Source organism: Sorex fumeus, unplaced genomic scaffold, assembly GCF_029834395.1.
Source record: "Sorex fumeus unplaced genomic scaffold, SorFum_2.1 ptg000131l, whole genome shotgun sequence".
Taxonomy (NCBI): Eukaryota; Metazoa; Chordata; class Mammalia; order Eulipotyphla; family Soricidae; genus Sorex; species Sorex fumeus.
This window is the reverse complement of record NW_026606188.1, coordinates 19,625,949-19,652,910: the sequence shown is the minus strand read 5'-3', so window position 1 is coordinate 19,652,910 and position 26,962 is coordinate 19,625,949. Positions and strand designations below refer to the sequence as shown.

At 52.0% G+C, this 26,962-nt stretch overlaps 1 protein-coding gene across 1 annotated transcript; it reads left to right on the top strand.

Moving 5' to 3' along the window:
- Nucleotides 1–307: 307 nt before the first annotated feature.
- ATP1A1 (ATPase Na+/K+ transporting subunit alpha 1) lies at nt 308–26,962 on the top strand. The gene is made up of 23 exons (XM_056139055.1): nt 308–455; nt 8,935–9,039; nt 9,717–9,776; nt 12,318–12,521; nt 13,001–13,114; nt 13,511–13,645; nt 13,732–13,849; nt 14,192–14,460; nt 15,006–15,204; nt 15,446–15,555; nt 17,295–17,429; nt 17,902–18,094; nt 19,258–19,433; nt 19,537–19,673; nt 20,518–20,668; nt 20,947–21,115; nt 21,377–21,531; nt 21,956–22,079; nt 22,870–23,015; nt 23,110–23,240; nt 23,699–23,800; nt 26,124–26,215; nt 26,621–26,962. The coding sequence occupies exons 1-23, from the start codon at nt 444–446 to the stop codon at nt 26,647–26,649; spliced, it is 3,066 nt and encodes a 1,021-aa protein (XP_055995030.1). The 5' UTR covers nt 308–443; the 3' UTR covers nt 26,650–26,962.

Here is a 26,962-nt window from a genome sequence, read left to right as displayed (position 1 = left end):
GGGCGGGGCGGGTGACCGGGACCGGGGCAAGGTCAGCCCGGTCCCGTTCTTCCCCGGCGGGCAGGCGGCGTGGGCCAGGCCCTGCGCCCGTCCCCACGGGGTCCCCGACGCGCTCCTCCGCGGTCCTCGCGCCCACGCGGTCGGCGGCCTCCCCGGCCGTGGGCACGCGCCCCTGCGGGAGCGGGGCCGGCTGCGGCCGGCTGGGCCCGGCTGGGGGCGGGCCGGTCGCCGGGGTTGCCCGGGCGACGGTGACGTGGCGGGGCGGGCCGCGCGCAGGTTGCATATTTTAGGAAGCGAGGAGGCGGCGGGCGCGAGCTGCGGCGAGTCGGGCGCGAGCGGCGCGGGAGGAGGCGCACACGTGGCAGCAGCAGCGGCACCGGCCCGGCCGCCTCCGTCCTTCGGCCTCTCTGATCGCCGCGCGCCGGCCGCCGAGCACCGCCACCATGGGCAAGGGGGTGAGTCCGCGTGGGGGGCACGCGGGCCCCGGCCCGGGCCCGCCGCTTCCCGTCCCCGCCCGCCGTGCCCGGGCCGCGCTCCTCCCCTTCCCCGGCCCTGCCGCCCCGCCCGGCGCCCGGGCCCCGGGTGGCGCAGGGCCGAGCGGCGCCCGCGGGAGAAGCACCGGCGCGGGCGCGGGCAGGAAGGGCGTGTCCCGGGCCCCAAGATGGCCTGGAGGGGCGCCCTGGGGACCTCGGCGGGACCTTCGCCCACGGGGCTGGGTGTTCTTGGTCGCGGGGCGAGAGAGGCGCGGCGCTTCTCTTTCTGGGGAGATGCGCCTGGAAGCACCGCAGGCGCCTTCCCCGGGGCCGCCGAGTACAATAAGCCCCCAAAGGACTGGAGGCCGCGGTCAGTGCGAGGTGTCCACCGCGCGCGCAGAGCCGATCTCCAAGGAGCTGGGGTCTCCAGGGCAGAAGCGGGCTGTGTGCGGGACGGGGGTCTTTCTTGCCTGTTCTAAATCGCTGCAGAAGACCAGGTCCTGGACTCCAGTGAGGCGCAGGGCTAGTTGAGACCTACCCAGATCAATCCCCAAGAGATCTTGGGCAGCTTGTGCCGATGCTGGTCTACAGGTTTCCGCCAGCCGCCTGCTAGTGGGTCTCCGCGGGTCTTAGTGAGAGGCCCTTACCCAGGGATCCTGAGCGCTTGGCGAAGGAGGCCTGGGAGAGCTCTCCTCTGGAGGCAAGGGAATACACAACTTGTATCTTTTGAAAGCACAGAATGTGGAGGAGCTGCCTGGAGCACCCCACCGAGGAAACCGGGGCCCAGCTCGTTCCATACTGTTCTCTCCTCCCTGCTGATTCCTACAAATAAGTTCTTGGAAGTTCGTTTTCTCTCTCCCAACCCTCCCCCCCAACCCCTAAGAAAAGTTTTATTTTCTGAGTCAGATCTGAGGACGTGGGGTGGGGGGGTAGCGCAGATGTTGGTTACGGAGATCATAGATAGGAACCCTAGGCTGGAAAGGTGAAGTGACTTGTTCAAGGTCAAATACCTCGTTAGTGAAACTCCGGAATTCTGTGGGCCCCGCAGGGCCTGACTGTTCTAACAACAGGCAGTATGCACTCACAGGTTTCCCTGGTTGAGGCTAGTGTTGGAGAGAGGTGCCTGTGCGTTGGCTTCAGTTTGTCTCTGTGTGCCTTCGGTGTCTTCATAACCACACGCAGGCATGGTGGTGGGAAAGATAGCAGCACATCTGGGTAGTTAGTGGAGGTGCAACCCGAATGTCTTGTGGTGCCTCAGAAATATCTGGTGGCCCAGCAGACTCAACTGGCTGGTGAGCATGGCTGTGCTGCTTTCTGCCAAGGGATTGGTTGGTATTCTGGGTTCCCCAGCACACTGCATGGCAGGTGGGGGGGCGCGTGAGTGGGGTTCTCTCGCTGTGTTACCCCTTTTGCCTCCTGGGATTTACCGTGGTTGTTGTTCAGAACGGTATTTTACACTGACACTTTTCCATTGAAACGTTGGGATTTTTCCACATGGGGATTAAAATGTGGGTGGAGTGGTGACTACAAGCCTGCTGCTGATTGGCTCGCCCAGAGCCCGTGCTGGCAGCTCATTTCTAAGGTCACTGTTAATTTCTCCTCTGTTCACACTGCCTTTAGGGGTGGGGGTCAGGTGGAGGTGCTAATGTGGGTGATTTTGTGTCCTCTTCCAAATGAAGTTTCCCAGCATTTGGTCACCAAGGAAAGAACAGCTCCTGCTGAATCATTCCTGCTAAAATTGGGATTGTGTCCCTTTTTTTGCAAATGGTGTGTTTTTGCCAGGGGCTGGGCTCAGATCCTCTGCTCAGTCTCCCACCCACCATCCTGGAGAGGTCCAGGAGAAACTTTCTCTCCAGCTTACAAAAGAAGGAGGAGGGCGGTGGCGCCACCTGTGGTTTTCCATTGTTTGAATATTAACTTAGTTACCTAGAAAATAAAGCCTAGCTTCGGGGTAGTGGTTACCCGAGGCAGTGGTTACCCGAGGCGCAGGGAAAAGGGTTCAGGTGAAGGTTGCTCCGGGATCCACAGGTCAGCATAAATCCTGGGTGTACGGTCACATTATCAACTGCCCTTTTGGAGCGCAGCTTGAAAGCGTGACTAAGCCGCGGCTGGCTGCTATAAAGCTGGTACTTTAGACTAGAAGCCCTGGAGGGACAAGGTGCCCAGCCTGGCCCCTGGCCCCAGCAAGTGGAGGTTGCATCACACCCGCTCCTGCCTCCCGGGCTCCACTTCCTGTGCCCTCCGCTAGCTCAGGGTGTATCCACTCTTGCTAACTTGCTGTTTGTTCATCTGAATTGCTCTGTGCCAGCAAGTTTGTAACAGGGAGTGACTCACCTTGGGTGGGAGGGGAGGCGAGGGGGAGTTCTACATCATAAATCTGAACAGGTTGAGAATAGGCTAACCCTGACAGCCCAGGCGCCATTTTAGCCCAGTAAAATGTTTTAACTAGCTGAGGGCTAACACTTCAGACACACAGGCTTTGAGTGCTCCTGAACAGCATTGCAAAAAAAAAAAAAATTACAAAGCCCCAGGGACGGTGGTTCTCCATGTTCCTTTCTAGATTCCTTCCAGCCACTGTGCCCGCTTAGTTGAGCAACAAATTAACAGCTGTGGCGTTCTGTTCAGATCTGGCTGAGTTCTAAAGATAGCCAGAGAAAAGGGGGCTTTCACTTTGGAAGGATTTTGTATAGAAAAGTAAATTGAATTAATTTCTTCACTTAAAAAAAGAAGGTTGGACCTGTATGACCATGAGACCTGTGGCTAGGGCTCCTAGGTCCCGGTGACACCTGTGGGTGCCGTGAGGGCCCAGATGCTTGTTTAGCACATACGATGGGCAGCGGGAGCCGGGAAGTTTTTTTTTTTTTTATAAACTAGGTTTGCTGCTCATCAGTGGCACGTGCAGAACTGAAGTATGGATGGGAAATGATGGAAAGGCTGCTTGTCACTGTCAGAAGACTGAGGATGTGCCTTTGATTGGCATTGCTGCCAGTTTAATAAGCTTCTCAGAGCTCGCATACTTTCACTTTGCAAGTAGAGGACTTTACGTTTTCATAAGTCTTTGTCAACATCTTGCAAAAGAAAATGGCCTTTTGGCCCCTCTGGGGTAGATGGGTGCAGGGAGCCTCAGCTGCCTCCAGGCTGCTAGGGCCTCTGCCAGCCGCCAGGCCCTGAGCAGAAACCCGAGCATCCCATCAGATGTGCGCCCTGTAATCAGAGCAGCTGCGTTCACACAGCAAAACACTGGCCAGAATGTTTCCCCTGCCCCAGCCAGAGCTGTCCAGTTCTGGATCAGGCTGAAAACACATGCCTTGTAAGGGCTGATGGGACGCTTAAGAGGATTTTTAAACCCACGACTTTTCCCCCTCCTTTTTCTCTAGCTCTCCTTCATTTCTGTATTTTTGGAAATGGAGGCGTCACTGGGTCAGGTTTGAACTTTTCTCACGTCTCTGTGAATTGAGTATATGAGAGGAAGTGTGTTCTTTGGCTGGAGTCACAGGGAGACTGTTCTTTGCATATGACTCACCTCATTAGTTGTGCTGAAATCTGTGGTCAGGAATTCACAATAAGTGCTTCACATTCACTGACTGTTGGGGACAGCAGGTCTGCCCTAAACAAGCAGAACAACCTTCTCCCTCCCTACTCTGCTGTTTTTCTCTGGCCTTCCCTTTGAAGCCAAGGGAACAGTGGCCAATAGGCTTCATTCCTGAGCATCTTTCTGACTATCCAGCGAGTGATGATCTGAACCTGAATAATCTCTGGGTCTGGTTTTGACCAGAATCTCTGGGTACCAATGACATTTTTCCATTGGTGATTGGAAAAGTCGATTCATGCTGTTACTCTTGTTGTGGCCCTGGCATTGTAGTGGGCCTGGTGGTGGTGACTATAAGGTTTTATGCCTTGGTGGGGCTTGATGTTTTCTCTCCAGTCTGCAATCACAATGGGAGCCAGACCCTACACACACTTTGCACCTGTTTCCTCCTCTTTCTTCTCTCTCTTCCACATGGTGCGGCCCACACTTACCTTTAACACACAGGACACTTCTCCAGCCATGCTGCCTTTCTGCCTACAGCCATTTGATTCTGCATCGTCCCTCCCCTCTGGACTCTATATGAAGAGCCAATTGCAAATGCATTGTCTCACACACCAGCAGATCCTTTAGGCAGTGCTCACCAAAAAGGCCTGGCAAAGTAAAATGGAGCCAAGGGGCAGCAGAGAGAGGGAAGTGGCAGGAGGTTGAGCCCTTCACTCCCCAGGTGACTGATGTAGAGAGAGAGAGCACCTGTTGGAAACCTTGTGGGTAATGCTGAACCTCAGTCCCAGGGCCTCACACTTGCAAGACATGTGCCCTACCATCGCGCTACACCCCAGCCCTGGAGCGATGACTGTATAATTGGGAAAGCTTGTAAGAGAGAGTCATTCTAAAGTATATCAGTTCTTTAGACATTTTAGAGTTTTTACTTAAATAGGTCACATGTGTATTCTGTTGCAGAGAGGATAGACTGCTTGTAAGCTCATTCCAAATTTCCCTGCAGGATGGGGGGAGGGGTAGGTCAAAACCTGGTTCTTCTGGGGCTGAGGGAAGCTGCTGGTCAGAGCTGGGGCTGCTTTCCTTGCCCCTGCTGGCCAGGGGGCAGAGGCCAGCTTTGACTGTGCTGAGCTGGGCTCATCAAATGCATAGCTCTGGACTCTGTTCCTGGTCATTCTTTGTATTGCATGGGGAGGTGCGAGGAGGACTTCGAAGGCCAGTGGTCCCTCAGGGTCACCCTGCAGAGAAAAGCTGTTGCCCTGGGCCAGCAGCTTCAGCACTAGGGCAGTGTTTTTCCACCCTCAGATTCCTGGCTAGGAAATTCCTTATATTAGCGGAACTACTTAGTTGTTTGGGAACAACTGAAGATGTAGTGAACTGGGTGTGATTATTTCTCTAATGTGTGTGTGTGTCTGTGTGTCTGTGTGTGTCTGTGTGTAAAATGTTTTAATCCACAAGGTGAAATTTACAATACCCTAAATGAGTTTTTAAAAACAGTTTTCATTAGTAAGTGAGGGATGGCAGTCACTGATGTTAATCCACACGGGGTTTTATAGTCCTGCTCTGTAGAGGTCCCTTATGGACTTGGCAGTGCTGCTGTGATTGTGTATGAGCTCAGGGAGGCTGGTCGTGTCTCCCGGTAGCTGGCTCCTGTTCACCCCCCTAACCCCCCCACCCCCCCGCTGAGGTGGAGGAGTTGGGGTCTGGCTCTGGGTTGCCATTTCTCAGCAAGCTTGGACATGGACTGTTGTGGACACTGATGGCGCAGGCTTTCACCCGCCTGGACCCTGGCACTGGTGGGATTGAGAAACAGTGCGACTTTGGTTTTTCCATAGCTGATGGCAGCCCTTTCCTTGATTAATCTGATTATCAAAATGCCTTCCTAGAGTCTTTCAGAGTTAGACCAAGTATTGCTCCATTTCAGGAAACAGCCTGACAGTACAAGGCCCCGGGCTGGCGCTTGGCAGAGCAGAATGGGCTGAAACACTTTCAGCACTTCTAAGGGGGTGAACCCCTGACTTCCAGGTGGGCGCTGGCTGCCCCAAGGCTCTGGTGCCAGCTTTTCTAACTGGGACTTGCTGAACAGAGGAGAGAAAACTCCACCCCCGGAGAGGAGTGGGCACACCAGCCCTCTCCCCAGTGCCCTTTCCTCTGCTGGATCAGCAGGCACCGCGGTGGGAGTGGCTGTCCGGGGAAGGTGGCCCTGTTGGGCAGCCTCTGTCTGGCCGTGACCTTCGACTTCCTAAATTAGAGTGGAAAAAACCCAGAACTAAACTTTCTTGGTCGTCGAGGTGCCCTTCCCCAAACATGCTCTGACAAGTGTCTCTGTTGTGTCGGCGCACAGCAGGGGCCATGGGGAGGGCAGGGGGCGCTGTGGGCAGAGCAGTTTGGATGCCTGTACAGGGGTTCAGCCATGGCCCGTGGCATCCCAGCCTTCACCTTTGTTTGCAACCACGTGCCGCTCAACGCAATAATACAGCGTTGTGTTTCTGTTCTGGGGCTGCCCTCCTGATCCCTCCGTCTCGTCTCTTCTTCGAAACAGTCCTCAGTCGTCAGACTGAAGACCCTCATGAGGTCCCTCAGCAAGGGGTAGCGTGGGGCTCTCTCCTGGACGAGCCCTGCCTAGTGAGCAAAGGGGAGCTGCTGAGGTAGAGAGAAACTCCACAGCACCGCTTCCACGTTTCTTTCGCTTTAAAGAGACCACTTTTTAAAAGTAGCCTCTTTTTAAAAAAAGCAGGCTGCAGGGCCAGGGGCCATGTGGTGAGGTGGTGAAGTCGTGAGAGAACGGGACTCTTGGCTCACTTAGCCCGTGAGGACTGGGAGGCTCTGGGAAGGTTTCTTTCTCTACTTTGCAAGTAGGCATAAAACTTGGGAAAAGTCCAGGGCCAAACTGCGCCAATAATTCTCTCCTCCTTCCTTCAGAGAGGAAAATATTGAAAGTAAGAATAAAGCATGCAGATGGTAAAGCAGAGGGACTATAATTATGATTTTCATATATTTAAATACTGTTATAATGATACTCAACTTGCTTTATTTATTGGTGGAGGGGCTATGCTTGACCGTGCTTAGGGCTTATTTCTGACTCTGCTCGGAAGTCCATTTGGGTTGCTGGGGCTCTTACTCAGGTCAGCCAAATGCAAGGCAAGTGCCCTATTTCCTGTACTGTCACTCCTGACCCTCAACTTGCTTTAATGGGAATTTGTGAGCTTGATTTTTAAAAAATCCTCAGTCTTATAGAGGGCCCTCACCCATGATTTGAAGTGTCCTATTTCCCCTCTTGAGCAGAGTCCCTATCTTGTCTTGGTTTGCTTTCAGTATGTGATTATTTCCCATTTTAACTCTGGCACCATGGACTGTGCATATGCAAAGAGGCACTCCAAATGTCTCTGCACCAATGGAGAGAATGTCAAGAATGTCCGTATCTTAAGACCGGCTTGTTCCTAACAGATAAGATAGACACTAATAACTTCTCCCCATGGACTGAGGGGTGAAGTGATCAGTCAGGGGACACTGCGAACTTGAAGCAGCAGAAGCTGAACAGTGTGACCAGGATGGCTGTCAGCACCAACTAAGATGGAGCAGGATTTTTCTTTAGAATCTTTGGCTGTTTTTTCAAATTCAAACAATAATTTCCTTTAACTGGCTGTTACTGAAACACACCCAGATTTTAATTTACTATTTTATTCCCAGTGCATTGCACATTCCTAATTGCTTTAGTTGCTGAAAATTTACTAATGAAAGTTAGGAGTGAATAACAGAAATTCAAATAGGGCCAGAGAGAAAGTACAGGGTCTAAGATACTTTCTCTACATGTGGCTGGTCCAGATTTGACCCCAGTGCCCCATATGGTCCCCCAGGTCCCACCAGGAATGATCCCTGAGCAGAGTCCAGAGTGAATCCGAGCTTCAGTGTCCTGTGCCCCCCCACCCACACACACCTCCCTTTCTTGCTTTTTGCCTTTTTAGATTGTGCTTGTTGGGAAGTTTTGTGTTGGGGAATGGATAATCTAGAGTGAGGGGACCTGGTTTCTGTGGGCCGAACCTCAGAGCACTGCGTTTAGACTGTGTGTAGATAAACTTAAGCATCTTAAAGGTGGGGGGGAGGCACAACCTAAATTTAAACTATAGAATCAACGATTTCTCTCAGAATTGTTCCAGTTTTCAAGAGGCGTAGGTGGATCCTGTGAATCATGTGATAATCCACATGCTTTTCCTGCATCCTGCTTATGTCAAAACATTTCCAGTGACTTTCTTTTGGGGGGTTATTTTCAGGCTGCAGATTAGGGTGGGGAACTCCCTTTTTGTCTTCCATTTACAGAATTTTAGGGACTGTTGTTTTTTTTTTTTAAAGATGAAAAGGTCAGCGTTAATATGATAGCCCTAAGGTTAAAACTTTATACACAGTGTAACTTTTATATTCTTAGCTTCATAAACTTTTATATTCCCAGCTTCATAAAGCTCAGCATTTAAACATAGCAATAAAAAGGGAAGCTTTCGTTTTCCTCAAAAACTTGAATGAGGTGTGGCCACTGTTCATATCTCTGCTGTAGAGAAGAAAAGGGAAGCGAGGACTGAGTGGTTTGCTTGGGGATGCAGGTGGTCCAGAACCCCGATAATGCTGTCCTCCCCTCTAATCCTGGAAAGACTGGACATTTGGTGAGAAGATGAAGGCTGCGACAGTTGAAGCTATCTCCCATTCACAGCCAGTGGACGGGACGGGCTAGCGTGGAGTCGGCCAGACTTGCCCACAGGTCTTGGTGCCTCGGGTTTGGACAGTGTTTTGATCTATGATCATGGACCACTCAGTTTAGAGATGCTAACACCAATGCCTGCACCTATTTCTATAAATATTACCCCAATGACTTAAAATTTCTGTCTCCAAACCCACTCAAGTTGCAGACTCATTCATCATCCTCTCTTCCCTTTTTCCCTGTAGGTTGGACGTGATAAATATGAACCTGCTGCTGTGTCAGAGCAGGGCAACAAAAAGAAGCAGAAGAAGGAGAGGGATATGGATGAACTTAAGAAAGAAGTTTCTATGGTGAGTAGTTGGTACATTATTGCATTTTTGTTCTCAGAAAACTTAGTTATAAACAGTTTCAAAGAATCATACACCCTATAAGTTTGGGAGTATATAATCTTTCCTCCTGCTTTCCCCTTCCCATCCCTTTATTTGTGGAAATGTTCGTTATTGTAACTGTTAAGAGGAGTGGAAAAAGTAGCCAAAGCTTGGGCAGAACCAAAGGTCTATAGAAAGAGGAACATGTGGGCTGTGAGACCATTATCATTCCTGAGGCACGTTGGGAGACTCCACGCACATCACCTGCTGCCTGCCCACCCGGCCCCAGGTCTCGGCCTCTCTGACTGTGTCTGCATGGCAGGGGGAGCAGCAGCCGCCTCTCCCCGAAGGGCTCTGTTGATCGCTTGCTAACTGTGTGGTCCACCAAAGCACTAGCAACTTCTGTGGTGAAGGGGAGATGTTCTGTGACCCCTCTGCAACTTATGGGGCGTAGTTTGCTCCTGGTTGCGCCTGGAGCAGCCAGGCCAAGGGCCTGAAGGAACCCTCGACCGTTGCAAACTGAGCCTGTGCTCTAGCCTGGGAACCATCTCCCTCACCTGGTGGCATTTTGCTGCTGTTGTTGTTGTTGTTGTTGTTGTTAAGGTCTTTTTAAATGGTACAGTGTTGAATTCTTCTGCTTTGTTTCTATTTCTCTTTAGGATGACCATAAACTTAGCCTGGATGAGCTCCATCGGAAATACGGAACAGACTTGAACCGAGTACGTTGTCCTCATTTGTAATTTGCACAGCCTCCTAATTCTCCCCTTCACACTTAGCTGTGGCCCTGGGTCTCTGGAATTGTGACAGCCACCACCCCATACTTGCTCCATGGTGCTGCAGAGCTGATGCTTTCGTGCACTTTTAAATCAGTTTGTTTCCAGGGCCAGAGAGATAGTGTAGAGGGTAGGACGCTTGCCTTGCACGTGCTCAATCCAGGTTCAATTCCCAGCATTCCATATGGCCCCCCAAGCCTGCAGAGCTAGTAGTAACCCACCTCTGAGCATCACTGGGTGTAGCACCCCCCGCCCCCCAAAAAAAATTAATAAATGAAAGCGAAAGTCACTTTGCTTCCCCTGCAACTTAGTGGACTTCCTTGTGAAGAACACTCTTCCTTTTTGGAGCAGGCAGGAGAGCGCCAGCCGGGGGGGGGGGGGGGGGGGGGGGGCAGGGAGGTGAAGGTGGACAGCCCCATGGCCACGCCTGTTCTCTGTCCTTTGGTGACCAGCCTTCCCGTTACCTTTCCACGCTGCCTAGACTGAGCTTAGAATTCCAACTAGGTGAGGCCCCCTAAAATTTTGCAGTTTTATTAGCTTACTATGTCAGAAACGGTGGTGATCCTCTCATTTACTTGAAAAGAAATTTATACAGATAGCTCTCTCCATAAAGTATGTGCTATGTATCCTTGTTATCTGGGTAACTTTGATAACCAAGTTTGCCACTGACTATAAACAGTCTCTTGAGTTGGTTTGGTTATTTCTAGGCAACTGCTAAGGAGTCTGGGGCAGTAAATATGTGTCATTGTTTCACTAAGTTACCCAGAAACTCTAAGCAGGCTTCATAGCTGCATTTACCCCTGGTCTCACTTAAGTTTTCATCAGATTCCTCTGAGATGTACTTCTGTGAGCCTGTAGATCTTCATCCTGACTTGCAGACTGGGAGTGATGCCCTCTCTGCACTCCCCCCGCCCCCACTTCCCCCACCCCCACCCCCAGCGGTGTGGCTGTGAGGGTTAATATCATTCCGAGCGTCAGCTTCAGTGCTGAGCAGGTGGAGCCCACTCAGTTCTGGTGCTGATGGTAGTTTCTGCCTGGAAACTGACTGGATTTGCCAGAGTCCTTGCCTCCTTCCTGTTAACTCCAGTAGGACAGATAACATGAACCTGGGCAATTTAGACACTCAGGCCCACGTGCTTTGTTTATTTTCTCCCTCCCTGAGTTTGTGTGATGAGACTTGCTTTCCACTCTCAGTGAATTTCGGTTTCAAGGTCCCTTAAAAGAGCAAGGCCTTGACACAAGAATTTACTTGACTTTTCCAGTGAATTCTTTTTAACTAGCAGGCGCGCGCGCGCGCGCGCGCGCGCGCGTGTGTGTGTGTATGTGTGTGTGTGTGTGTGTGTGTTGGGATAGCTGAAATATGCAGATATGTGGAACCTTACCTATCAGACCGGTGTCTTTTTTTTTTTTTTGTGAAACACCATGAGGTACAGTTGAAGGCTTACAGACTTTCATGCTCAGATTTCAGTTATACAATGATTGAGTACCCATCCCTCCACCAGTGCCCATTCTCCACCACCAGTGATCCCAATAGCCCTCCCATCCCCCCACCCCCCCCCTCTGTGGCAGGGCATTCCCTTTTGCTCTCTCTTTCCTTTAGGGTGTTGTAGTTTGCAATAGAGGTATTGAGTAGCCATCGTGTTCAGTCTATAGTCTACTTTTAGCACGCATCTTGCATCCCAAGCAAATCTTCCAAACACCCTTTATTTGGTGTTCCCTTCTCTATCTGAGCTGCTTTTTCCCCCAGCATGTGCTGCCAACTTCCAAGCCATGGAGCAGACCTCCTGGTACTTATCTCAAATATTCTTGGGTGTTCGGCTCCCATTCTGTTACTTTATATTCCCCAGATGAGTGCAGTCTTTCTATGTCTGTCCCTCTCTTTCTGACTCATTTCACTTAGCATGATACTTTCCATGTAGAACCACTTGCATGTATATTTCATGACTTCATCTTTTCTAACAGCTGCATAGTATTCCATTGTGTAGATGTACCAAAGTTTCTTTAACTAGTCATCTGTTCAGACCAGTGTCTTGCCATCCAGCATTATTGTATACCTAAAACTTGGCTATTAGCCCAATAACAAGCTGAATTCCTACAGATTTTTTTCTGTCCTTTGATGTTTAGAGTTGGGACTTTCTCCCCACTTCCCTAGCAGGTTCAATATACAAAAATTAAAATGGGTATCTTTTAGGTAAAAATTCAATATGGCATGAAGTCCTTATCCAAAAGTTAGAAGAGGCGAAGCTGAATTCATATTTGCCATTGAATCAAGTTGAAAAGAGTTTCAGTCCTGGTGCTGTGGGTTCCGTGGCAAGCTGCAGGTTCACGTCTGCCTGAGCATCAATGGCTCATCATCTAAGCATGCGGATTCTACACTGGCTTGAGAATTTGTTTCCTTCCTTAGGCATTCTTAGGCAGCTTTCCTGCTGGCCTGCGCTTAAAGGGGAGAAATGACTGCAGGTTTTCTGTTCTGTCCTCTCTTCTCAGGGCTTAACCCCTGCTCGTGCTGCTGAGATCCTGGCCCGAGATGGACCCAATGCCCTCACCCCTCCTCCTACCACGCCTGAGTGGATCAAATTCTGCCGGCAGCTGTTCGGGGGGTTCTCAATGTTGTTGTGGATTGGTGCAATTCTTTGTTTCCTGGCTTACAGCATTCAGGCTGCCACAGAAGAAGAACCTCAGAATGATAATGTGAGTTCACGGGAGCCCGGCCCAGGGTCCTCAGCCAGCCCTCACTCCCCTCTGGGGGCTGTAAATAACGGGCAAAAGTGGGACCCTTCTGCCACCTCCAGTGCCCCTCCCTCCTCCCTCCTTGCTCCTGCTTCTCCCGTCCGTAGAGGCACTTCTGAGCTGTGCGTGGACAGCCGCTCTGTCCCACGGGACATGTCCAGAAACACCTGCAGTCACTCTGCAGCGGTCACCAGTTGCCTCAAACATAGCTTCGTTTTACTAAGTCAGGGAACATCTATCGAGAACTTTTCCAAATATCCAAGGGTACCCGTGGCCCCCACCCCTTCCACCTGTTCCTACTCTGTTGGTGTGGTCTGGGCACTCTGTTTCTGGAGGTTGGTCCGTGGTTGGAAACCCATCCTTCTCGGTTAGAAACTGACAGCACGTTTCCTGTGGTCCCAGAGCCTGTGGTCCTCACGGGTATATTTCCTTTCTTCCAGCTGTATCTTGGGGTAGTGCTTTCAGCTGTCGTCATCATCACTGGTTGTTTCTCATACTATCAAGAAGCTAAAAGCTCCAAGATCATGGAATCCTTCAAGAACATGGTTCCTCAGGTACCTGCAGATTTTGTCCATCCCCATGGGGTGGCTTGACCATCCCCGGAAGATGGTTTGTGTTATGTTGAGATCCCCAGTTTTCAGCAAGCACTTGGAAAGTCTGTCCACCAGGGAGCAAGAGATGCTTCCCCCATCCCCCAAATCTAGACCCATTTTCCCCATAATCCAGAAAGTGACAGCCTTGGGGCCCACCATGCACCCCGCAAATACGAGGCCAGCCCTTAGGGATTGCTGTGAGCAAGGTTTGTAATTCCCGTAAATGAAGAATTATTACCTGTTACTTATGCAGATCATTAGTCATGCATAGGTCCCTTGGCGATCAGATTACTGGTACTTTGGGGTATCTCTTTTTTGGAGAATGTAATGGTATGAATACTGTGTTCCCTCCCAAAGCAAGCGCTTGTCATTCGAAATGGCGAGAAGATGAGCATCAATGCCGAGGAAGTTGTGGTCGGGGATCTGGTGGAGGTGAAGGGCGGTGATCGGATCCCTGCCGACCTGAGGATCATATCTGCGAATGGCTGTAAGGTAAGCCTGGCTGGGCTGGGCCCTAAGGGCTGAACGTCTTAGTAGCCCTGACACGGTCATGCTCACGTGGCGCTTCTCGTGGACAGGTGGACAACTCTTCACTCACTGGTGAATCAGAGCCCCAAACCAGGTCTCCGGATTTCACCCACGAAAACCCCCTGGAGACAAGGAACATCGCCTTCTTCTCCACCAACTGTGTGGAAGGTACCTGGAGGCCCCAGGCACCACAGGTCATTCACCAGGGTGGACCATAGATGTGGGTCCTCAGACCTCCTTGGGTTGCTCATGGTCCCCGCAGCCCCATGAGTACAGAGTAGACAGGGAGACACTGGACATGTGCATGTTTCCCGGCTCTTTGTCCTCTTCCTTCCCCTTCCTGCAGCTGCTGCTTAGCTGCGCCAGCCAAAAGCATGGAGTTTGGAACCACCACCTTGCTGGTGGGTCAGAACCTTTGATTAGAGCTCTGTTCTAGAGCCCCTCTGCCCAGAGGTGCTGTCCCTTAGGCAGGTGTTTCTCTGCTGCTACCATACCTGACCCCTCTTTCAGGCACAGCCCGTGGCATCGTCGTGTACACTGGGGACCGCACCGTAATGGGAAGAATCGCCACCCTCGCCTCGGGCCTGGAGGGAGGTCAGACCCCAATTGCTGCAGAAATCGAGCACTTCATTCATCTCATCACGGGTGTGGCCGTGTTCCTGGGGGTGTCCTTCTTCATCTTGTCTCTGATCCTGGAGTACACCTGGCTGGAAGCTGTCATCTTCCTCATCGGTATCATCGTAGCCAATGTACCAGAAGGGCTGCTGGCCACGGTCACGGTGAGATGCTCCTGCTGTCTAGCTCTCCAAGTGTAGGGGTCCACTGTGGAGTCGGCTTCCCTCCTCATGGGCTTGGCGGTTTCCTGCCAAGCATTGTGGTAGCAGGGAAGGCCAGGCAGACTTACATGGCAGATGGGAACTTTCTGTTCTTTTTGGGGGTGGGGGGTCGCACCCGGCGATGCTCGGGGGTTACTCCTGGCTTTGCACTCAGCAATCACTCCTGGCAGTACTCGGGGGACCATATGGGATGCTGGGAATTGAACCCGGGTGGGCCGCGTGCAAGGCAAACGCCCTACCCGCTGTGTGGGCTCCAGCCCTGAACTTTTTGTTCTTAAGCTAGTTTCGTGATCCTACACAACAGTGGAGAAGGGATAACTGAGGTGCATGTGCATAGCGTGCAGGGCCTGGTACACCCATGTCATCTCCTCGAGCTTATGTGGCCCAGTTTACGGGCTCAGTTTCCCTCCTCCCTGGGATACAGTCAGAGCCCACGGAGTGTGAGTCCCAGCCAGGTCACGTGCTGGCTTCTTGGTCCTGGTGTCTAGGTGTGCCTGACTCTCACTGCCAAACGCATGGCGCGGAAGAACTGCCTAGTGAAGAACTTAGAGGCCGTGGAGACCCTTGGGTCCACATCCACCATCTGCTCAGATAAAACTGGAACTCTAACTCAGAACCGGATGACGGTGGCCCACATGTGGTTTGACAATCAGATCCATGAAGCTGACACAACGGAGAACCAGAGTGGTAAGGCCGGGCCCAGCCTCCTGACTCCCAGAGCAATTTCTTTGCAGGGGTGGGGAATAAAACACAGGGATTTTATTTTGGGTTGAGGAGTCAAAGGCCAGTGTCCCGCAAATGGGATGGCAGAAGACAGACAACTTGCGAGTTTCATTTATTAGGGAAATGAACAGCATGCCCCCTTGCATTTTATGGCTGTAATAGAAAGTTGGTGTGAGGCTGTTTTATTTTTTCTGGACCCTTCCAGGTGTCTCGTTCGACAAGACTTCAGCTACCTGGATTGCTCTGTCCAGGATTGCAGGCCTCTGTAATCGCGCTGTGTTCCAGGCGAACCAGGAGAACCTCCCTATCCTGAAGGTAAGCTGAGCTGCCACCCCGGGGCTGCAAAGATCACAGACGTCCTTTTCTCAGTGTGACCCTAGAGTCCTGGACAGTGATTGTTCCTTGTAGGTCCATAGAGGTTAGAAGAGGTGAGCAAACAGTAAAACCTGGATCTTCGGGGAAGTAGGAGACAATCTTAGCTAGAGGAAAGGCTGATTATCATTAATAAAATTAGTATAAATATAACTAAGTCATCATGACAACTGTTTTTCTCGGCTTTTACATCCCACCTAAGCCAGTGGGCAGTGAGGGCTGTTTCTGAGGTTCTATAATGGCATTTTCATACTAGGATACAGGAGATTCCAGCAAATCCCTTAAGCCGTATATGTTCTTAAAATAGCTCAGCCATTTGTCTTATCTTAATTGTTTTTAGCTTGCTTGCTGATGATATTAAAATAAGCGTAGCTTTATGGAATTCTCATGAAATTTGCCCAGGCAGAGATACAATCTTAGACAGGTCCAAAGTTGCACTTGGCCTCTTAGGACGAAAAACAGTCGTGTGAGCCCCCCTGGGTTTGCTTTTGATTTTTCCTTTTCTCTCTGACGATGTCTGCTTGTTCTGGGCAGGGCAGAGCTGCCACCAGCATGGCTTGCTGGGTGGGGACGACTCCCCTGTGAAGACAGGCTTCCGTTTTCTATCATGGAGGCTTTCTTGGTGCCAAAGTGATGTTGATTGGAGGAAGAGTTGTTTATCTTGGGATAAAACTCTAGATGCCGGTTTTGTGTTTTTCCTTCCCTCAAAGTGGAAGGAAACCATGGTCCAGCCTTTGAGCATTGGGGCTCACAGTATTAAATCTTTCTTGATTTGAGGGCCCAGAGGCTGAGTGCATGCTTTTATACTGGAGGCCCAGGTTTGATCTCCAGCATCACCCATACCCTTAGCACCAGGTGTGGCTCAGACCCCACCCCCAAACAAATGAGTGAAGAAAAGCCCCAGAAAGGGATAGCAGGAGTTTATTTAAGCATGTTGGATTGAGCCATGTCGATAGTATGATTCAGCTGCCCTCCTCAGCAGTCGGCGTTCATTAGAAATGCTCGCTTACATTTGTTTCTCAGGCAAGACTACCTTTGCCTTCTTAGCAAGCAGCTACTGCATTTGCACAAATTTGCACATGGACATGAGTCCCATCTGCATCTGTAGTCTTGAATACACAGGGCTGCCGTTCAGAGTGTCTGTCTGTGGTTAGACTGGGAGTGACACAGTGTTTCACATGGAACATGAAGACGTGTGTGGCATGACGTGTGCATGGATGCATGGGGTGTGCTCCTAGCTGATCATATCACTGCTAGAGCTAGGTATCCACTTGCATCTCTCAGACCCTAGGTAGTTTTGTGCAGTTGAATTATATAAAGTCTGGCTACTTTGTCCTTGACAGTTTACCCCAGTCCCAAAAACCTAAGGCATCTTTAAAACACTATTTGAGGATATGCTTTGAGATTTTTCAGCACTCCAGGAATAAAACTTAAATCATGCCGAAGTTGGCTGAAAGGGGCCTGGTGGGCTCCAATCCTCCCTGTCCCCTCCCCCCCCTCACACACACATATCCATTAGGGCGGAAGCTGACTTGGGGAGGGAGGGCTACGGGAGACCAGAGCTGGCCTCTGAGCTTGGGCCTGGCCGCAGCCTGGGCTGCAGGATATCCACCCCCCACCCCCACCCCACAGCCCGTCTCAGAGGGCCTGGCAGGTAACTCACCCTTGATGGCTCTCCACAGCGGGCTGTGGCGGGAGACGCCTCAGAGTCGGCGCTCCTGAAGTGCATCGAGGTGTGCTGCGGCTCCGTGAAGGAGATGCGGGAGCGCTACGCCAAGATTGTGGAGATCCCCTTCAACTCCACCAACAAGTACCAGGTCTGTGGGCCGGGGCGGGCGTGTGCTCTCAGATGGGAGGCCTGAGGTTTCTCCCGGAGAATTCCGAGAACCCCTTTGTATGTGCGTGGGAGTAGGGTGAGCAGTAGCCACTTCTGAAATGCACTTAGATCCCTTTGGGCAGGGCTTTGCCTCAGAGGCAAGAGGTCTCGGAAGGGAGACGGGGCTGTTCCGTCTATGAAGACGTGTCTGTGTGCGCCCAGCAATTCCTTCAGTTCCAAATTTCCTTACAGAAAATTTGTTTGATTTTGGGGTTGGTGAGTGCATTGTGGTGCTGGCATTTGCTGTCGCATTCAGTGTATGTTACTGGGTACGTGACATGTCAGGGGTTGTGCAGTACGAGACCGTGGTATTTCTCTTCTTCCGTAACAAATACTAACTGGAAAAGGGAGCTGTGCTCGCCTCCACACTGCCACGCTGGCCTCCAGGCTCACACCTGGACTCTCCCTTCCAGCTGTCCATCCATAAAAACCCCAACACGAACGAGCCCCGGCACCTGCTGGTGATGAAAGGCGCCCCCGAGAGGATCCTGGACCGCTGCAGCTCCATCCTCCTGCACGGCAAGGAGCAGCCCCTGGACGAGGAGCTCAAGGACGCCTTCCAGAATGCCTACCTGGAGCTGGGCGGCCTCGGGGAGCGCGTGCTGGGTAAGAGGCTGCCGTCAGGCGGAGACGTGCAGGCTGACCCAGATCTTCTCACCTCCTGCTCCTTTATTTGCTTCTCGTGGTTTTGAACACAGCAAGTGCTTGGGGGCAAGGCCACTGTGTTGGACCGACTCCTCACGGCCCCTGCTGGCTCGCATCTGGCTCAGCCTTAGACTTCTGCTCTCCTGCTGGTCACGTCTGTTTGCTCGGAGAAAATGGGGGCAGAAGAGACTTATGATGAATTTTTGTTGCTCCATCTATGAACTGTAAATTTAGTGAGATTAAAATTAGTTCCTAGAGCAGCTAGGACAGCCATTTCCTGACTGCCAGAGAGTGGTTGTGAATTTACTTGGGGACTGTATAGGATCAGCAGCGAAGGGGTGAAAGAAAACAGGAAATTTTGTGTCTCCATGCACCCTTTTCTCCTTGTCAGCCACTGGAGGATTAGAAGCACATTTTCACCCGTTGCATAATCGCAGGACACAACACTGATAGAATTGCAGAAATAATTCATTACTTATATTTTCCCTCTCATTCCCTTTAGCTTGGGAAACTGAGAACTAGATTCAGAATCCCTGATTCCTCATCTAACTTGAGGTGGCTTGTTTCAGTGTCTGTCCAATGAAGTATCCTTGTCCCTCTGCCAATCAGAGTAGCAGCCGTTTCTCTCCATTCAATTCAGTGTGATACTTTGTCTGTTGTATCCTTCATATAAGATTGAAAGGAACATCTTGGGCATCCTGGTGCTTGTGTTTACAACCCTACTAGATGGAAGTGTTGGGGAGGGTGGTCTGGCCTGACGCCAGTAAGGAGCTAGCAAACTGGCCTGCATCAGGACTCAGTTCCGTGAATGAGGACTAGAGGTGGGCTCCGACTCGCACGAAAGGGAGCTGAGGTGGATTCTGTGGTTTTCCATGGCACAGGTGGGCAGGCGTCACACCCCTGAAAGCTGCTCTGCAGCTTCCCAGGAAGCAGTTCCGCTCCTTAGGGACTTGGCGGCAGCTTCTCCCTTCGCCATTCATAATGGACGTCGTAAGGGGAAGGAAACCATATTCTTTGATCAAACTAGACTTCAGAGACTCTCCCAGCCTAGAAGGGCAGAAGAAGGGGCTGCTCTCCTCCCGGCCCCCTTGGCCCACCTTCAAGGACTCCCTCTCTCCCCTCAGGTTTCTGCCACCTCTTGCTGCCTGATGAGCAGTTTCCCGAAGGATTCCAGTTTGACACCGATGATGTGAACTTCCCCGTCGACAATCTCTGCTTTGTTGGACTCATCTCTATGATCGACCCTCCTCGGGCAGCTGTCCCCGATGCTGTGGGCAAGTGCCGAAGTGCTGGAATTAAGGTAGAGTCCACCTGCCTCCCCAGGGTGCTGTGGGGGCCCACCTGCATCTCTCCGAGGCCACATGCACTCCTTTTGGTATTACGTTGCCCTGTTCTCCCTGCAGGTCATCATGGTTACTGGAGACCATCCCATCACAGCCAAAGCCATTGCCAAGGGTGTGGGGATCATCTCGGAGGGCAACGAGACTGTGGAGGACATTGCTGCACGCCTCAACATCCCTGTGAGCCAGGTGAACCCCAGGTGAGTCAGGAGAAAGCTGTATCTGCCTGTGCTGTGCACCCAGCAGTCATGGTCTCTCGTTGTCACTGGTGTGGCAATCGGGTGCTTTCTGCTTGCATTTGGAGGCCGGAGAGAAGTGTCCTGAGGGCCGTCGGATTCCTGAGAGCGGGAATTCAGGCAGAGTAGGCAGGCCCCGCCTTCCTATATCAGAACTCAGAACAGTAAGCTTAACGAGAATAGGCATGGACGATCTCTTTGAGAGCTATGGCTTTGGGAGCTCTTGGGCTGTGCCCTCACCCTCTTTGGTCCGTGGAGGACCTTCTCTATATAGGAAGCCTACAAAGGACAGGGCTGCAGAAAACACAGCTGTGACTTGGGGGTGTTTTTGATTTTGCCTGGAACGGAGCACGGGCCCCACCCATGACAAGTCTGATGCTCCCGCCCCACTTGGCAGTTAATGGTTCTAACTACAGAGCCCTTGTCAAGGAGCTCGACTGGCAAGATCAGATGGGGAAACTCAGTTTCCTGGGTAGTTAAGGCAAAAAGGAGAATTCTGGCAAGAAAGTAAAACAGATTCAAGAGAGATTTGGTTTTGCTTTGTGTTTTGTTAGTGGAGAGTTTGAGCAACTTTGAAACTTCCTACAACTTGGTCCTCTGTCCATGTATTTTATAGCAAGATAGTAGCTCTGCCACGGGCTGTGCTTTTTGATTGAAAATATCTAGGGGAAAGTGCTCTTCTCCCTGTATGGACCAGACAGATCTTTATTCCTTGGGGCAAGTTTCCCTCTGGCATTTTTCTGCCTGTGCACGGTTTATCCCTCCACCAAGTGTAGGTGACCTTTTTCTTCTTTTTCCTTAATCCTAGAGATGCCAAGGCATGTGTGGTACATGGAAGTGATCTGAAGGACATGACCTCTGAGCAGCTGGATGACATTCTGAAGTACCACACAGAGATCGTGTTTGCCAGAACCTCTCCTCAGCAGAAGCTTATCATTGTGGAGGGTTGCCAGAGGCAGGTCAGTGGGCAGCCAGGCCAGCCCTCGTGGGCCTGCTCAGCCCTGAGGCTACCCTTATTTCTGCTTTGGAGATGGATCCTTAGAGTGTTCAGAGCATGGCTCACTGCCCTGACTCTGGGTTGCCCTGCCAACCCGGGGGTGCTGCGCTCTCTTGAGCGGCTGTTGTGGGCCCCCGTTGGCTTGTGTCTGAGACACACACATGCACAGAGACTGCCCTGAGATGAGCTTGTGCCTTTTCCGTCTCGCGAGACCCTCAGCTGCCGCTTCCCTTGTTCCAGGGAGCAATTGTGGCTGTGACTGGGGACGGTGTCAATGACTCCCCAGCTCTGAAGAAAGCAGACATTGGTGTCGCCATGGGGATCGCGGGCTCCGATGTGTCCAAGCAAGCTGCAGACATGATTCTCCTGGACGACAACTTCGCCTCCATTGTGACGGGGGTGGAGGAAGGTGAGCACTGTGGCTCCGTATCCGCCTTCTTGGGACCTGGAGCTATTCTGCCTCCTTAGAGACTAAAACACAGGGCCGGAGCGATAATACAGTGGGTAGGGCATTGGCCTTGCACACGGCTAACCTGGGTTCAATCTCCAGCATCCCGTATGGTCCCCCAAGCACTGCCAGGAGTAATCCCTGAGCATTACTGGGTATGACCCAAAAAGTCAAAAAAAAAAAAAACCCAAACTGAAACCTAAAAAACATTTGCTTTCCTAGGTCGCCTGATCTTTGATAACTTGAAGAAATCCATTGCCTACACCCTGACCAGTAACATTCCAGAGATCACCCCCTTCCTGATATTTATTATCGCCAACATTCCTCTCCCTCTGGGCACCGTCACCATCCTCTGCATCGATCTGGGCACAGACATGGTAAGGGAAGGTCACTGCTTCTGTGTGCCTGTGGATATCACTGGGCCAGGTGCTCAACGGCCACCGGGTAGGGCTCGCCAGGGGTAGCTGGTCTTGCTCTTGGTCTTGGCATAAAAGGGATAGAATCTCTTTAGGGGAAGCTAGCAACCCCTGTCAGATAAGAATATTCCCTTTTCAAATGACTTTCTTCATGGAACCTTCAATATCTTTTGAACCAATGGTCTTAAGTCATAGCATCCATGCTTGGGCTACTCTGGGCTCTGCCTGGGCTGCTCTATGCCGAGATCAAACCCTGGCTCCCACACAGAGCCAGCGAAGCTGACTCTGGCCCACAATTATATTTTTCTTACGACAGAAAAGGATGCTGCAATGATATCAACCAGTAGGTGTTTGCAGACCTAAACCCCTTCTTGCTCCTTCTCAGGTTCCTGCCATCTCCCTGGCTTATGAGCAAGCTGAAAGTGACATCATGAAGAGACAGCCCAGGAACCCCAAAACAGATAAGCTTGTGAACGAGCGTCTGATCAGTATGGCCTATGGGCAGATCGGTGAGTGGAATGGAGGCACATCCAGGGCCGTGTGCAGACTCCATGGCAGCCCCCCACTCAGGGCAGCTCTGAGGCCCACACAGCCCAGCAGGGAGTCTGGGGATCCCTAAGCCTTGTGCGACGCGGTGGCACCTCTAGGGCCATGTGTGGTGCACAGGCAGCTTTCCTAACTGAAATCAGTTGTTTGGGGGCAGAGTTTGGCTTTGAAGAAATTGCAGGGTCTTGAAGATTTGACTAGGAGGTCCAGAGGATGGGTCTCCGGCAGTGGTTTGGCCATCCCATACCTGCTGACCAGTCCTGGTGCAGGCCGCTGATAGTCTGGACAAAGATAGGCTTTGTTCCTGCAGCTTCCCCTGGGGCCCTTCAGAACAGCCTGGGGGAGCCATCAGCCATGTGGCCTTTCAGATCACAGGGTTAGGACATTTGGGCAAAATGATCTTACCCCAGGTTTTAACCAAGATTCTGATGGTTAATGGCAACTGAGTCAGCTTCTGGCTTAGTGAGCAGTCTAATCCAGAGAGGGGAAGGCAGGGTCGGGAAAGCAGGCAGGAGTCCCACCTGAGGGGTTGAGGGCAGTGTGCTGGTGATAGGGAGGGCTCAGCCAGAAAGTGCCTAATGCACCATGTCCACAGATACCAGCAGAAAGACACAGTGGAAGGAATTGAGATTTCCTCCCCCTGCCCGCTCCCCCGGGGCTGACCAGTAATAGCAGGGGCTTGAGAGAGGCTGTGGGCATCTTGGGCACCTCCAAACCTGCAGGGGTCCTGAGGTTCCCTCCCCCACCTCGCAGGCATGATCCAGGCCCTGGGGGGCTTCTTCACATACTTCGTGATTCTGGCGGAGAATGGCTTCCTCCCCATCCACCTGCTGGGTATCCGCGTGGACTGGGATGACCGTTGGATCAATGACGTGGAGGACAGCTATGGACAGCAGTGGGTGAGTGGGGCCTGGCCTGGCCGCACGCCTCCAGCCCGGTGCTCACAGCAGCACCAGCCCAAGCCAGGCTCACGGTCTCCCTGCTGCCTTCCAGACTTACGAGCAGAGGAAGATTGTGGAGTTCACCTGCCACACCGCCTTCTTTGTCAGCATCGTGGTGGTGCAGTGGGCCGACTTGGTCATCTGTAAGACCAGGAGGAATTCCGTGTTCCAGCAGGGCATGAAGTGAGTCCTGGGGTAGCTCTGCCCAGGGTATCCGCTCTGGGATTTGTAAACCTTCTGCATAAAACTTGTTTCCAGCATAGGGCAGTTTCTGGAATCTCAGGTTAGAGGAACAAACTTGGGAACTTTGGAAGCAAGATTTAATTCTTTGATTATCTTCCTCTGGGCGTCTGTATAGTTGATGCCTGAGGAAGGGCCTTGCTGTGCCCTTTAACTGTAGCTTTAAAACTGTCACCTGGGGCTGGAATGATAGTAGTGAGTAGGGCACTTGCCTTCCATGCAGCTGACCTGGGTTCAGTCCCTGGCACCTTGTATGGCCCCTGGGCCTGCCAAGTGTGATTCCTGAGTACTGCCAGGTGAGGGTCCCCACCCTAGGCCCCAAACCCCCCTCTTTCCCCTCCCCGCAAAAAAATGTCAGTGTCAATTTGCATGTTTTAAACTTCCTCCCTCCCTCATTTCAGGAACAAGATCCTGATCTTCGGCCTCTTTGAAGAGACAGCCCTGGCTGCCTTCCTTTCCTACTGCCCCGGAATGGGAGTGGCCCTGAGGATGTATCCCCTCAAGTAAGTCACCCCAGCCCTAGCTTCCCACGGAGTAGGGGGACGGCAAGGTCCCTTTTCCCATGCCTGCCCTGTCTCACTGCACACACCTGCTCCTCTGGGTTAGGGGGCTGCAGAAGGGGCTCCCCGGGCTTGCAGTGACCACACCAGTGCTGTATACTGGTCCCAAAAAGGACCACAGGGGCCTTGGTGATGTACCGCAACTTAGTTCCTCAGTCTCCTCAACCACCTTCAGGGTATGCCGAGATGTGGCGTCCCAAGTTCAATTTTGATGTATTTCTCTCTGCACCTTGTCCCATCACAATTCCCCACCTTTCTGAGCCTGTGAATTGTCTGCCATCAAAAGAAGGCTGGAAAGGCAGAGCGGGGAAGCACTCGCCTCATCCCTGAAGCCATCAGACCCCTCTTGGTGGCCTTGGGGGGTTGTGCCTGGCCCCCGCCAGCCTACAGTGTGGCCGTCAGGGCTGTGTGCCCAGGGCAGAGTCAGGCTGGCATCTGCTTGGTTACAGGAGAAGCCTCATCTGTCTGTCGGCGTGGGCCATGGTTTCTCCAAGAAGGCTAGGAGAAGCCAGGGAGCACCAGGGTGGAAGTGGGGATGCCACCACTGGCACCTCAGGATAGATGCTGTGACCAGAGGGCTTGCCCAACAGGCTCTGCTCTGTCTGGAGGTTGCCAGGTCATGCAGGGTCCTCTGGGAGGTGGCTTAGTCTCTTTGGTGGCCAGGTTATGCGGGGTCCTCTGGGAGTTGGTTTAGTCCCTGTGGTGGCCAGGTCATGCAGGGTCCTCTGGAGCACCTGCAGGAGACACAGGACAGGAGGTGCAGAAGGGGATTCTGCCATGCGTGGCCTCTGCTCATGTCTTTTTCCAAGGGAAGCTGGTTGTCAGGAAGGCCCTGCCCCAGTCCCAGCCAGCCTCGGGCACTGTCACCAGCCTGGAGTGTGCAAACAGATCAGCCACCTTTGTTCTCCGGGTGTGGGGCTCAGAGAACTGCTGTATACACCTGCAAGTCTCCCTGCTAGTGCTGGGGAGGAGCTGCTGGTGGGGGTCAGAACCAAGAATCTTCAGAACATTAGGATGGGGCTAGAGAGACAGGTGTGACCCAGAAGCCAGAATAGGACATGAAAAAGTCCTGAGTTTCTCAATTTAGAAGCACGTACGGCAGCTCTGAGGTAGCCAGTAGGCAGTGCGCCAGGCCTGCCTGTCTCAGTGAGACTTAAGAAAGCTGCACTGGTCACAGTAGCCAGAGCCTGGAACCAGCCCGAGTGCCCAGAACATATGACGGGTTACAAAGAAACTGTGGTACATCTACACAATGGAACCCTGTGAAGCTGTTAGGAGAGATGAAATTATGAAATTTACTTATAAGTGGATGGACATGGAGAGTATCATGCTAAGTGAAAATGAGTCAGAGAGGAACAGACATAGAAGAACTGCACTCATTTGTGGAATATAAGATAATATAATATGAGACTGACACCCAAGGGCAGTAGTCACAGGCCAGGAATATTGCCCCGTAGTTGGAAACCTGTCTCATGAGCTGGGGGAGAAGGCAGCTGGGATAGAGAAGGGATCACTGAGTCAGTGATGATTGGAGGGATCATTTGGGATGGAAGATGTGTGCTAAAGGTAGATAAAGGACAAAACGTGATAACCTCTCAGTATCTGTATTGCAAACCATAATGCCCAAAAGTAGAGAGAGAGTATGAGGGAAATGTCTGCCATGGAGGAAGGGGGGGGGGGTGGTTACTGGGGACATTGTGGTGGAGAATGTGCACTGGTGTTTGGGAGTTCCATCATTGTATGACTGAAACTCAAACATGAAAGCTTTGTAGCTGTGTCTCATGGTGATTCCATTTTAAAAAGAAAGCAGGCTACAGCCCGGCAGGGCTCTTGGTCCCCAGAGCCCTTCCATGAGTGTTCCCTGAGTGCAGAGCCAGTCGTAAGTCCTGCATGTTGCCGGGTGTGTCCTCAAAAAGATATAAAATGGCCATTAGACTGGGCCAGACAGCTAGTCTAGAGGGTAATATTCTGTACTTGGATGCAGCCAGCCCCTCTTCAACTCCTTTGACTCGTACGCCACATAGACATAGGGGCTCCTGTCCCCAAGTACTGCCAGGAGTGATACCTGAGCTTATTGGGAGTGGCCCAAATTAAAAAAAAAAAAAAGAATAAAACTGAAGCCTGGGGTCTGGTTTCTTTGTCAAGTCTGGACTCTGCACTCTCCCCACTGCCTCCCTAGCTGGTGCCCATCACTATGGCACTCAGCAGGGACCGTCCTTGCCAGAGTCAGGCATGTGTTGACATTGGTACCCGCTTTCCTTTCCAGACCTACCTGGTGGTTCTGTGCCTTCCCCTACTCCCTTCTCATCTTCGTGTACGACGAAGTCAGAAAGCTCATCATCCGGAGACGCCCTGGAGGTAGTTATGGGGCACAGCTCTGGGAGGTGTGGGGGTGGGGGGTGGGCGAGTGGGGGCCAGGGGCATTGCTGCCTCTCTGTCTCGGGTAGCCATGTGCCATTGAGTTCTGAGCTTCCCTGGACCATTTATCTGATTGGTAAAGGCCAGTGGACCAGGCACCCACCCGCCCACTGTGTCCAGTGTCACCTCCATGGGTGTCGCAAAGCCTTGAACCAATCCTGTCTGGGGCTGGAGCGGTAGCACAATGGGTACCTGCATCACCCATGCATGGTAGCCCCCGCCGCCTATCTAGGCATTGGTATTCCTAAGTCCCTTGGGGAGGTGGGGCCTAAAGTTCCCAGCCCCCCACTGCCTGTGTCACCCTCACAGTAGTTGAGACACTCTCTGTCTTGTTTGTGCCTGCAGGCTGGGTAGAGAAGGAGACCTACTACTAGCCCCCCCCTGCACGCCGTGGAGTCCCGTGCCACTCTGCCCTCGCCCACGCCCTCTTTGTCTACTTCAGTCTCGGAGTTAAGAACTCTACCCTGGTAGGAAAGCACCGAAGCATGTGGGGAGCGAGACGTCCAGGAATGAAGCATGTCACTATATGGGGGGAGGGGGGGGGGGCTGCCTGAGAACATCGTTTGGGATGACAGCGGGGAAGGATTTATGTGCCTTTTTGTTTTTGTAAAAAGGATAACCTGGAAAGCCTGAAAGAATACATTTTATATCTGGATTTTTACAAATAAAGGTGGCTATTATAATGGA

Excerpts from the sequence above, each read along its gene's own strand:
- ATP1A1 (XM_056139055.1), top strand. Across the intron at positions 9,777-12,317 it reads ACGGAACAGACTTGAACCGA|GGCTTAACCCCTGCTCGTGC; the intron begins GTACGTTGTCCT and ends CTCTCTTCTCAG. Across the intron at positions 19,674-20,517 it reads GTGAGCCAGGTGAACCCCAG|AGATGCCAAGGCATGTGTGG; the intron begins GTGAGTCAGGAG and ends CCTTAATCCTAG.